The sequence below is a fragment of the Xiphophorus couchianus genome, chromosome 8 (genome assembly GCF_001444195.1).
Source record: "Xiphophorus couchianus chromosome 8, X_couchianus-1.0, whole genome shotgun sequence".
Taxonomy (NCBI): Eukaryota; Metazoa; Chordata; class Actinopteri; order Cyprinodontiformes; family Poeciliidae; genus Xiphophorus; species Xiphophorus couchianus.
In genome coordinates, this window is record NC_040235.1 from 3,828,426 (window position 1) to 3,840,248 (window position 11,823).

At 38.8% G+C, this 11,823-nt stretch overlaps 1 protein-coding gene across 1 annotated transcript; it reads left to right on the forward strand.

Moving 5' to 3' along the window:
- Nucleotides 1–1,890: 1,890 nt before the first annotated feature.
- Nucleotides 1,891–11,293, forward strand: dtx3la (deltex E3 ubiquitin ligase 3L a). The gene is made up of 5 exons (XM_028026260.1): nt 1,891–2,021; nt 4,821–4,903; nt 4,995–5,146; nt 9,356–9,570; nt 10,801–11,293. The coding sequence occupies exons 2-5, from the start codon at nt 4,822–4,824 to the stop codon at nt 10,868–10,870; spliced, it is 519 nt and encodes a 172-aa protein (XP_027882061.1). The 5' UTR covers nt 1,891–2,021; nt 4,821; the 3' UTR covers nt 10,871–11,293.
- Nucleotides 11,294–11,823: the final 530 nt, after the last annotated feature.

Consider the following 11,823-nt stretch of genomic DNA (forward strand, 5'->3'; position numbering starts at 1 on the left):
AAAGCCAGTTCTTTAGATACATCCAACTGCCTTTGTGTGTCATTTAAACACTCCACTGTGCTCCGATAGCCGAACCTATTGGCCCATTTATCTAATATATATATACTACCCTTCTCTACTGTGTTACATTTACATGGATTAACTTTTATTTATATTGTAGGTGAAAAATGTAGGATTTGCTCCCAAGTATTGCCTTACTGTAACCAGAGCACTTCCACAATGCTGAAGCATCAAGGTGCCCGGCTTGAGGGGGAGGAACCGGTAAACACTCCTGTCTTTATTGAATTTACCTGCAATGACTTTCTAAATCCAGCAGATGTCACTGAAAGTGACAAGACAACACAACACAGTGTCGACACAGTTTGAGAAATGTGTGTGTATTTTCAGTCAAAACGTGTCCCAAGATGTCCCCGTGAGATGGAAGACTGCTTGCCCTAGTTAGTTTAATTCTAATATTGACAGAATTTAAAAATAGGCTCTTGCAGAAGGAAATGTTTCCATGGCAAGAACACATCATGGCTATTTCTCTTATTTCTTTATTATAACTGAATTTTGTCCCATTATTTGTAAATATGGAGTTCATACATCATGCTGTATTTAAGAAGGTAATAAACACAATTCTCATTAAGTCCACATTTCTGTATTATTAATGTTTTTTATTTGTCTGATGGTATATTCTTATCAGAGTTGGGGTCTGTCATATGAAGTTAGCAAACAGGAGGCGAGAATGTCCACACACACCTACAAGCAAAAACATTTCAAAATTCAAGTTCAATTCAAATTCAAAAATACTTTATTGATCCCAAAGGGAAACTGAATGCAAATTTAATAATTATACACCATGCAGTGGTTTAGGAGGGCACTGTGTCCATAAAGGATATTTAAATTGGTCCAGAAAAATAATTGACTGATGGTTTGCTATAAATTACAAATTTGATATAGTGACTAAAAGGTCAAAAAAAAAGCATGTGTGAAATTGTGAAGGGTGACAACAAAAGACACTGTTTTCTAAAATGGAAATATAAAGTATTTTGGGGATTTGTGACACAAAAGTCTGGCTTCTTTTAGCTACCTTGTGTGTTCTGGAGCAGAGTAAAGTAATCCACCTTAAGCTGTGAAGTCTGGGGGACACTAAAGATAGCAAGGAGAGAGGTGGCCAGTGGAATAATTATCTTCCATCCTAAATCCTAACTGGCTCACTTTACTAATCCAGACAAGAAAAGCAAACTGAGAAAAGTCAAATTATGCTCTGCACTTTTCTTTTGTTAAGCTTTATTCCTTATATGTGCTTTGTGTCTCATCTTTTAGAAAAAAAAAAACACTCTACAACACTAACTCTCACTATATACTGTATACAAATGAATGCAAGAAAATGTGACAAAAAGACACAGAATTGCATTCAACAAAAAAAATCTAAATTTACTGTAATGAAAATGTAGTTTTGTACATATCAGTCTGTTCTAATAATTAAAAAAATTTGCTCTACTGGACTTTATTTGACATGACAGGAAAGTTGGTTGTGAGAGAGAAGTAAGACATGTGGCACTCGAGCCTGTGACGACTGCGTCGAGGTCTGAGGCCTCCATATATGGGTCACGCATATTAGTCCTGCATCATCGCAATGGCCAGTTCTAATGTTTTAAAAATGTGGAAGGATGTTAATTCAGTTCAAATGTGGCAGAAATAAGGATTTCTTCTGAACCCGGGTGAAATGAAGATTCCTTCTACTCTTACAAATGAGCAAATTCCATACCTTTGTACTATTTATCTTTCTCTCTCTTACACACACCCACGCACACATACCCAGCTGTCTCCCAAAGCAGTAAGACCAGTTAAACAAGTAAAAATGCTTTCGCAAAATCCAGCAAGTGAACACGCCTCTCTCTCTCACTCCCTCTCCTTGTTTCTACTTTCTGTTGCCAGTGTTTCAGACCAGCATCAAACTAAACACCTAACCTCCAGTGTGACTCAAGAAAAACGAAGTCTTTACTAATGTGTGGATAAGAAGAACATTTCAACAGGTACTGATAACATTACGAACAACGCACACTCAGTTTACAGATTTATTGTAATGATAAAGGAGGGATAGTGCTATGACTTTTCATTATCTGAAACTTTAATTGTGTCAGTTATACTAGATTTGTTGTACCAATGTCATCAGAGCTAACCCTTTTGAAATCAGTTTTAATCCGTCTGCTTTTAATGTTTGTAAAAAAAATGTTTTGCTTTGTGTTCTTAAGTAAAAGAGATTATATAATGAAGAAAAAGTAGGGCCAAAGCATTAGATCTTTTTGATCTATTGTTTTATACAAGATTAAAGGTAATTAATATTTGTACTTAATGTTGAAACTGATGGTTAAAATAAACAATCTTAACTGAAGAATAGTTTGGAGAACTGAGCAAAGTTCTTATATTTTTTCTGACTTTGTCCGTAGGGAGTTTCCAGGTAATCAGTCCAGCATCGTTATGATTACCACGAATTAGTGTCATGCAGTAATTTCTAGACTAGAGAAGCTATCAATACTGCCCTAATTTCAGTTGAAATTTCTTCCTTCAGTCCTTAAGCATTTCTTCATCTTTCATCAAAAGGTTTAAAATAAAATGACAAGCTTGGTTGGCAAATTTGTCTGTTTGTGCATCTAACCACGCAAGTCCTTATAGCCATTTTTTTGGCTCTAGTGTCCTTTATCTGAAAGTGCTGAAACAAGAAAGTAATGAGACAAAGGGAAGACATGCGGCAAAGGTCCCCAGGCCAGGAATGGAGCCTGTGACGGCCGCGTCGAGGACTAAGGGCTCCTTATGTGGGTTGTGTTTAACCCCTGCGCCACCACATAACTACTTTTGCATTAAAATCAACTAAATAAAAGTAATTTTAGGTCTACCAACTAGCTGTTTTTTAACAATTGAGTTGGTTTTGCATCCATCAAAGGAAAGCCATTTTCTGAAGATAGTGATGTCATGTGAACATGGTCAATGCAGCAAACATTTACTGAAGACGTAGGTGGTTACAATTTCTTGATGATATAGATTTCTGGTTTATCTGTGCTAGTGGATCAGTTGAAGTAACAGCAATAAGGATGATTGAACTACAGACCGGGAAAGAAGTTGAGCATTGGAGGAAGTTGATATTTTGAAAATAAAAGATAAAAGAAATAGTCCACAGACTGCTGTTAAATTGAGAACTTGACAGACCAGTCAAGTCTCTTGCAAGCCAGCTACTTCTGCCCTAACCAGTGTGTCCCTCCCACATTCCAAATGTTTCCGATACCTTGCTCTCACCGTATACACAGACAGCAGACTGCACTTTACTTTGGATTCAAGGTGTCTTCAAAGAGGCTGTATTTTACTGGCCAGTAAGAGCAAGATGATCACTCACTTGTGATTGTCTTGCCCACTTGGACTCAGTGTCCCCCACCTCTGCTGGAACATGTTCAAAGCCCTCCCGGAGGTGGAAGCTAAAGCTCTGTCTCACAGGAGAATCTGCCAGATGTTCCCAGCAGACTGTCACAATACATTTTGGCCTGCCAGGTCTGACCAGCATCTTCCTCCACCATCAGCGCCAACTCATCACCAGGTAATGGTGATTGGACAGCTCCACACCGTTTTTTAGCTGAGTGTCCAAGACATGTGGCTGCAGATCAGATGAGACAACAACAAAATCGAGAATCATCAAACTGCAACTGAGGGCGTCCTGGTGCCAAGAGCATATATGGACATCCTGATACTTGAACATGTTGTTTGTTATGGACAATCCATGATGATTACAGAAGTCCGACAACAGAGTTCAGATCAGCGGGGCCGTTCCTCCCAACCACACCCTTCCAGGTCTCACTATCGATGCCCATGTGAGCCTTAATGTGCCCCTTAATTTGTGTTGTGTTATACATTTGGTTCTTTCCTTGGCAAAGTCAGCTTTGTGCTCACCACTTCCTATTACAGTTAAATGTGGTCCATAGAGCCTCATGTTCAAATCCAGGCTGTCATATTTAGATCCTGTTGTGATAAGCATGGCAGTAATTATTCCACTACAGTTCTAGTATGGAAGAAGATTAGGGCTAGTGATAAAAAAAAAAAAGTCTAAATCTAGTCTTAAAATTCAGATCACTCAGGTCAAATCAGGGGGACAATTTGGGAAAGTGTCTCTGTGGATAAAGTGCATGTTTACAAATCCTATAACAAGGAAGGATTCCATGGAGGAGCTTGCCCAAGTGGCTGGAGAGAGGGAAGTCTGGGCCTCCCTACTTAGGCCACTGCCTGATTCCAGATAAGCGAAAGAAGATGGATGGATGGATGGATGGATGGATGGATGGATGGATGGATGGATGGATGGATGGATGGATGGATGGATGGATGGATGGATGCTAAGGAAGAAACAGTTCTGAGAATTTTTTCCTATACCACCAACATAATTGGCATACACCTATAAATGTTTGGTTATTTATTCTGGCTGAGACTGAATTAGAATTCTGACTTCAACACTGAAGTCAGACCTGGGAAAACCCAGTTAAGGATTCATGGCTTTGGAAACATGTTATGACTTAAATGCCAAGACAGAAAACATGAGGAAAATAAAAAACCAACAGAAACACACCTTAAGCTCTTTTTAAGAAATATTTAAAACCATTTTTATCATTTGTCTTTTTTAATCATGTTTTAATTTTCACATTCCTTTTTGTGAAGCACATTATTTTTATTTGCTGAAGTTGTAATATAACCAAAATATACAGACTTACTAAATAATTACTGAGCATTTTTGCATGTTTTGCAGCATAAAACAGGAAAATGGATCTTTTTCCATGTTTGTGTTCAATTGTTTTCAGAATGGGTTCCAATCACAGCAGTGACAAACTACATTGTAATCGCTACCTGAAAGGACAGGGTACTCAATCACTGGCACAACGAGGTCAGTCACCTCATTAATCATTGGTTTATGTTATTGTTTCCAATATTGGCTTCTGATCACTTTCTGACAATTTGACATTATTTTTGTTCAGTAAATGACGGGATGAGTTGGAGGATCACATCATCAGATTTTTATCAACCTGAAGGCAAAATGAATTTGGAGATTCTCCACAAAAAAATGTCAGGTTTCCCTGATGCCAACACACTGAAGATCACTTATATTTTTCCTAAAGGCATACAGACAGTAAGTGTCTAACACCAGCCCACATATTTTACAAATATCATAAAACATACAATTTTTTTGTTGTCATTATGTCACTAGAACATAAAATTGCAGTGGTATCCTCAATGAAACATAAATAAATAATAAAGCCCATAAATGTCTGTTGCTAAAGTCTCAATCAGTCCTTAGGATGCAGCTAATGCTAACCCTTTTACAGGAGTCGGTGGCTACACATGGATGCACTCCACCTCCACCATTTTAATGCAAAAAGAACCTGAAAAAGTACAGAGCCATGTGGTGTGCCTGTATTTAGAACCAGAGTGGATGATGTTCAGTCCCCTATTCTCACCACCTGAGAAGGACCCTGATCCAAAGACACATTGATGATGAAAATCCTAGGTCATGGAGCTTCACTATCAGCTTCTCCATGAAAATGGTATTAAATTTTGAGCTGAAGTCAACGAATAGTATCCCAAAATAAGTGTCAGGATTCTCCAGGTGTGTCATGGCTGTGTGTAGTGCAATGGAGACAGCATCCTCTGTGGATCAGTTCTTATTTTATTAAGATTTATTTTCTTAATAAAATAAAAACCAACCAATCACCAATATGTCCTAAATGTAGGACAAGCATTGAATTATATGTATTTTTTTTCTGGGAATGCCCTTCTGTATCCAGGTTCTCGAAATGTGTAACTAAAGAGATAAGTACAATTGTAAAGACTATCGCACTCCAGATGTTCAACGATCTGGAGTGCGGAAAGCTTGAATCTGCACTCCACACGGAACACTCATCATCTCAGAAGACTTCGGGTGGGGAAAATTTCAGTCTCTATCCCAGTGGAAGGTGAGGTTTTTTATGACCACAGGGGTCCCACTCAGTTTCCTCCTGTGTCGACGGGAAGTTGTGTTTACGGATGCATCCTCCATGGGCCGGGGCACAGAGGACATAGTCCCAGCAGGAGAGCAGGGAACACATAAATGTCCTGGAATTACGGGCTGTGCTTCTGGCTCTTCGGAGCTTTCTTTCGGGCTTGCAGGGCAAGCATGTGCTGGTGAGGTCAGACAACATCACTCTGGTTTTTCACATCAACCGCCAGGGGGGAACCAGGTTAAGGAACTGCTGCACTTGACTCAATGGCTTCTGACCTGGGCCGCTCCATACTTGGCCAGTCTACATCCCGGAGCCACAGAACATGCCAGCAGATTTTCTGTCCTGTCAGAAGCTGCTTCCAGGAGAGTGGAAGCTGCACCAAGAGGAGGTGGAGTGCATCTGGCAGGGCAGACGTGGACCTCTTTGCCTCAAGGGTTAGGGTTAGGGGGTTCACTGTCCCCTTTGGTTCTCCTTGGACGACACCAGCCCACTTTTCAAGATATGCTGGGTCAGGAGGGCGTACAATGACTAATGCATGGGCGCCGTCCACGTGAGTTGTCTATGCTAACAACTGGGTGGTCTTTGCGACCTGGTGCCGTAATAAAGGGCAGGACCCAGTGCAGTGTTCAGTCTCTGGCATACTGAGCTTCCTGCAGGCATTACTGGATCAAGGACGGTCTTCATCTACCTTGAAATGTATGTGGCTGCTTTTTCCTGTTGGCATGTGGGCTGAATGGTTGTGCGGTGGGCAGAGACAAGGACATTGTACTGTTTTTAAGAGGTGGTGGACATTTGCACCCACCCAACCGCCTTCTGGGACTAGCGTGGGACCTTTGTCTGGTACTTGAGGCTCTTCGGTCCCTCCCATTTGAGCCCTTGGCATCTGCGGACCTCAAATAGCTCTCACAGAAGACGGCGTTCCTTTGGACGGCGTTCCTTTTCCGCAAAGCTTGTGGGGGAATTGCAGGCTCTCTCAATAGCTGAACCCTGCTGCCGGTGGAATCCTGATGGCTCAGGTATTACACTGTGGCCTGATGTGGTCTTTATTCCCAAGGTGTCACTGGCAGCAGGCAGTACCCAGCCACTTCATCTTGCCCGGTTTGACACCGGATGCTCCTCTGAACCACTGTGCCCTGCTCGTGCCCTTGAGGCATATATCAATGCTACGGCATCCTTCCAAAAGACGAATAGCCTTTTTGTTTGATACACTGGCTCACGGAAAGGTCAGGCACTTTCCAAGCAGCGACTTGCACACTGGGTTGTGGATTTGATCGCCAAGGTTTATGCCTTGCAGGACCGGCCACTGCCACAGTGCCACTCTACAAGGGGCATGTCGACCTCGTTTGCTGCCATGGCTGGGGTGCCGTTGGACGTTATATGCCGTGAGGCCTCCTGGAAGTCACAAAGTACCTTTGCTCGGTTTTACTGGGTGAATGTGGCTGTGCCCCATCCCCTTCAAGGAATTCTGGATCAGCATGCCTCTACATAGATCACATTAGGGTGAGTGGTGTAATGGTTGTGCCTTGGATGTTGCAGATTCCTCGCGACTTTTTTAACATAAGTCATCCAGTGCTTGAAGGACCGCCTCTGGCTGTCATCTGGGATTCATAGAACTGTAGTTACAGTAGTAACTTTCATTACTGCCACCAGGGAGAGAACTAAGACATGGGTGCCGGCCCTCCAGGACCAACTTTGGGCACCCCTGGTAGTAGCTTTATATTTTTGTACTTATGTATTTAGTTATTTCTTTTATTTAGTTATTTTCTTATCATTTTCCCTTTTTACATGCCAGCTTCTTTTCCCTTTAAGCTCCTCACACTAACTATAATGGCTCTATGTTGTGTTTGTTCTGTTTTTTATTTTTTTTTTCCAAGTGTTAAACAAAAAAAACTCAATTAAATTTAATTCAGTTCATTTATATAATGTTGATTCGCAACAACTTTTGTCTTAAGTAACTTTACAAAAAAGCAAATCAATCCAATTATACAGACAGAATTCTTGTACATACATTCCACGTTGATTGAAGATCAAATAATTTAGTGAGGTTCACTTCATAAATGTAATTATGTAAAAGGCAAAGGGTAGAAAACAGACAATAAAAGGGAGATACAGTATTTTGCTTTGGTTTAAAAACAAATAATTAGCATTTAGCTTGGTATTATTTCACAGAGAAGACTGAAATATCACTGATTTTTTTGTATCCTGAAAGAATAAAAAGATTAGTGGGACATAATGAATCACATAACCTTTTATGCTGTGGGGCAAGTTTCTGTCAGCCATTGCCCACCTATGAACTTTGTGGAAGGAACAAAGTCACTGTTTTTGTGTGTGAAGAAAGGATTTGAGTTTATCTCTTCATGGACATTATGAAAATTCAAAACTGACAAAAATTATGTGGATGATTTTTTTGTGTGTGTAAAGTAAAAAAGAAATTGTTATTCTCTGCATGACACACCTTGAAAGTGTATGGTCTTTGTGTGATCAGTTATAAGAAATACCAAGGTAAAGAAACTCTGCAAGTCTTAGTTGTCAGGAGGGATACCTGGCTGACACCTCCTTAAAAAAAACATAAACCTTGTAAACCGTCACAACAGAGTAACTCCCCCACTCAGATTCTTCAGACTAGCCATCAGCAATTAGCAAACACCTGGTGGAACTTCACATCCATTGAACTCAAGATAAGCTACTTCTCCATGAAACACTGGTAGAAAACATTTTTAAAAGTTTGACAGAGGAGCTTGTATGTGATGACTTCCTGAAGTTGGAGTTTTAGAAAGAGCAAGAGTTTCAGAGACAAAGGACAAAATTAAAGGTGTTAAATTATAAAGTGAAAATTCTTTTAAGTCATATTTAATTTATGCAGAATTTTTATAAGAACTGAAGTAACTAGTTACTTGATTGTGCTATAAAATGGCACTACATGCCTGCCCGATACACTAACTCCTTAATATAAAAGAAAAGTAGACAGCAGTCCATGCTCACAAATACCACAAACCCCACTGAAAGGCTGAGCTTTATGACGTGAGTAGGATCCAGTTATCTGTACAAAGCAAAAAAAATCAGTTCAACAGACCAAACATGATCCATTTCTTGCCAACACAAAACATTTTGGGCATACTTAATTTTGTTCTTTTACTATCCGTAGTGAGTGAGAAAATATTTTATTACGTAATAAAACCTTTGATAAGATTAATCTTTACACAAATGAAAATCTACAATATAAAACATTTGTTTAGTACAAGTAAGTGATTTTGTTGGAGAACACATCTAAATAATTCAACCATCACTAATAGCTATAAAGGTTTATTGTAGATAATGTGTTTATTTTACCACTAAAACCTTGTTTATTCTAACTCAAGGAGAAACACCCCCACCCTGGCCAGCCATATGCACAGAGACAGGTGTGTACGTACCTCCCTGAAAACCATGAGGGGCGGACTGTGGTCACTTTGCTGGAGAAGGCCTTCAACCAGCAGCTTTTGTTTACCATTGCTACCAATGAAAGTGGAGAAGATGTTATCACACCAGCCTCTGTTCCACTAAAAATACAACATGAAGAAGAAGAAGGCATAATGTAAGTTAACATTATTGAGTCAATATCAGACAATGTTGACCACACAGCAGGAACTTTTTTATTTTTAACTTAAAGAAAACCTGAAGTGAATAAAAAGGTTTGTTGAACTGTTAAAGAACTGCCAAAGAATATTCAAATGTTAAGCCCTCTGCTGAATTTCCATTAATCCACAGAAATCAGACAAGACATCAGTAAAAGATCTGTGGTCCTTTACAACTTTGATCAATCACAGGGTCAAATTTCTAAATGATGAAGTTCCACATTAACTGTTCATATAGTTAGATGCAAGGGTGAGCACCATGAGAGTGTCCAACCATCAAACCAAAGGAAGGAGACAGGTTCTGTGTTCTGGAGATGAATGCAATTTTATGTGAAATGTTTGAATCAACCCCAGTAGCTGGTTGGACAGTCTTTTTATTCACAGTTAAATGAGTCTGAATCAACATGCACTGAAAGACTGCTCAGGAAGAACCCATTACCTCAAAAGCAACATATGTCATTTTCCAGTTTTAAATATATTCAGGAACAAAGACCTTAATTATTGGACTGTTGTCTCATGAAACTATGAGCACAGTGACATTTGCTGTACTTAGAGGAGATGCATTCAGGTCATTGTACCTGTGAAATATTAAGTATCCAGCGTACATCATCATGTTGGTGTTATTCTGCAAAAGGAATTGTTGTTTACCTCACAATGTAGATGGCATCAGAAATATATCTTCCAGTAAATTTGACTGACATTAAGCTGTGTGTAAGCAAGGCAAACTACAAATGTGACTCAGTTCCACCCAGTTCTGTTAGGAGGAATGAGCCAAAATCCCAGCAAACTGTTGGGAGAAACTCATGAAAGGAAGCTATAAATGACACAGTTTAAAATTCATTTCTAAGGAAAATAAACTTCTGAATTTGAATAAAAAAATATTGAGGTATTTCTCAAAGTATTAGAAAGTTTTGGTATTATATAAATTATATGTAACAATTTGGTTTCAAATCTATATTCTCTCATAAAGCTAATGTGATATAACAACATGGTAATCTGTCACACTAGATCAATTCAGTTCTGAAAGGTAAAGTTACCAAAGTTTAGTCTGTGATGTAGCAACTTTGTTTTTTAGTTATTTTTGTCTTCCACCGATTCAGCAGCTGAATAAAACATCACATTTGTGATTTACTGAATATGTGCATACAGAAAAAACATGCATTAACAGTGTACTTCTGATGTTTTTTCAGTGATGGCTACCCTGATGCAAACTACCTGAAGACATTGAGTAAAGTACTAAGAAGTAAAGGCATCAAGTAAGACATGATGAGATTCCCATTACTGCTGGGATGATTGACGTTACAGGCTCCAGTTTAAAGCAAATACATCTCAATAAGGATTAGCTAAAATATTTCCACTTTTTGAATAATTAAAATATTAGTAAAATGTTTATGAAATGTTTGATGTATTCTGCATGTAAGGCTTGAATTAAAATATGGTTATATGTCCAAAAAGAAAAGATTATGTCATCCTACTTTTGCATGTTTTTTTTGTTTTCAAGTGTTTGTAGTCTATCAGAAAGATGCTTAGACATTGTCCATCTTTTTCTGTCCTTGTTTCCATCTGAAACTGTACTGTTTCAGAAACTGTACTGTTTCAGAAGGAATTTAATGAATGTAAATTGGGAGATTATTGCATATATAAATAAATAATTTATTAAAGATTTTTTTGTCATAATGTCAATGTTGCATGTCAATGATTCAGCTCAATCTGCTTAGACAGACTTTTTAAATCACTTTGAATAATTAATTGAGCATATTATACTGTTTGCTAATTTGGATCAAGTTTGGAATGTATGTGTGAATGAATTTTAATTATTTGTAAAGTGCCTTGAGATGGCATTTGTTGTGATTTGGTATTATATAAATAAAGTGACTTGAATTGGATTAATATTTTTAGGAGAATAATGTAGACAACTCATAATTATTGTCAGCAACACCAACCCTCTCTATCATGGTGTGGTGTGGTGGTGGACCCAAATGCAGCAGGCAGTAGACATAGAAATAAATGGATGTTTTAATTATGAAAATTAACCAACAAAAAATCCAAAATCCAAGGGTACAAGAAAGTCCAAAAACAAAACAAACTTTAACCACAAGGGAACAGGTGATCCAGGGAGAGAAGCCTGGATAGTGACATGACGGACTGGCGAGTTGTGCCTGGGATAGAGGAGCTTAAATACTGGGAGGTAGTAAATGGAACAATGGCCTAGC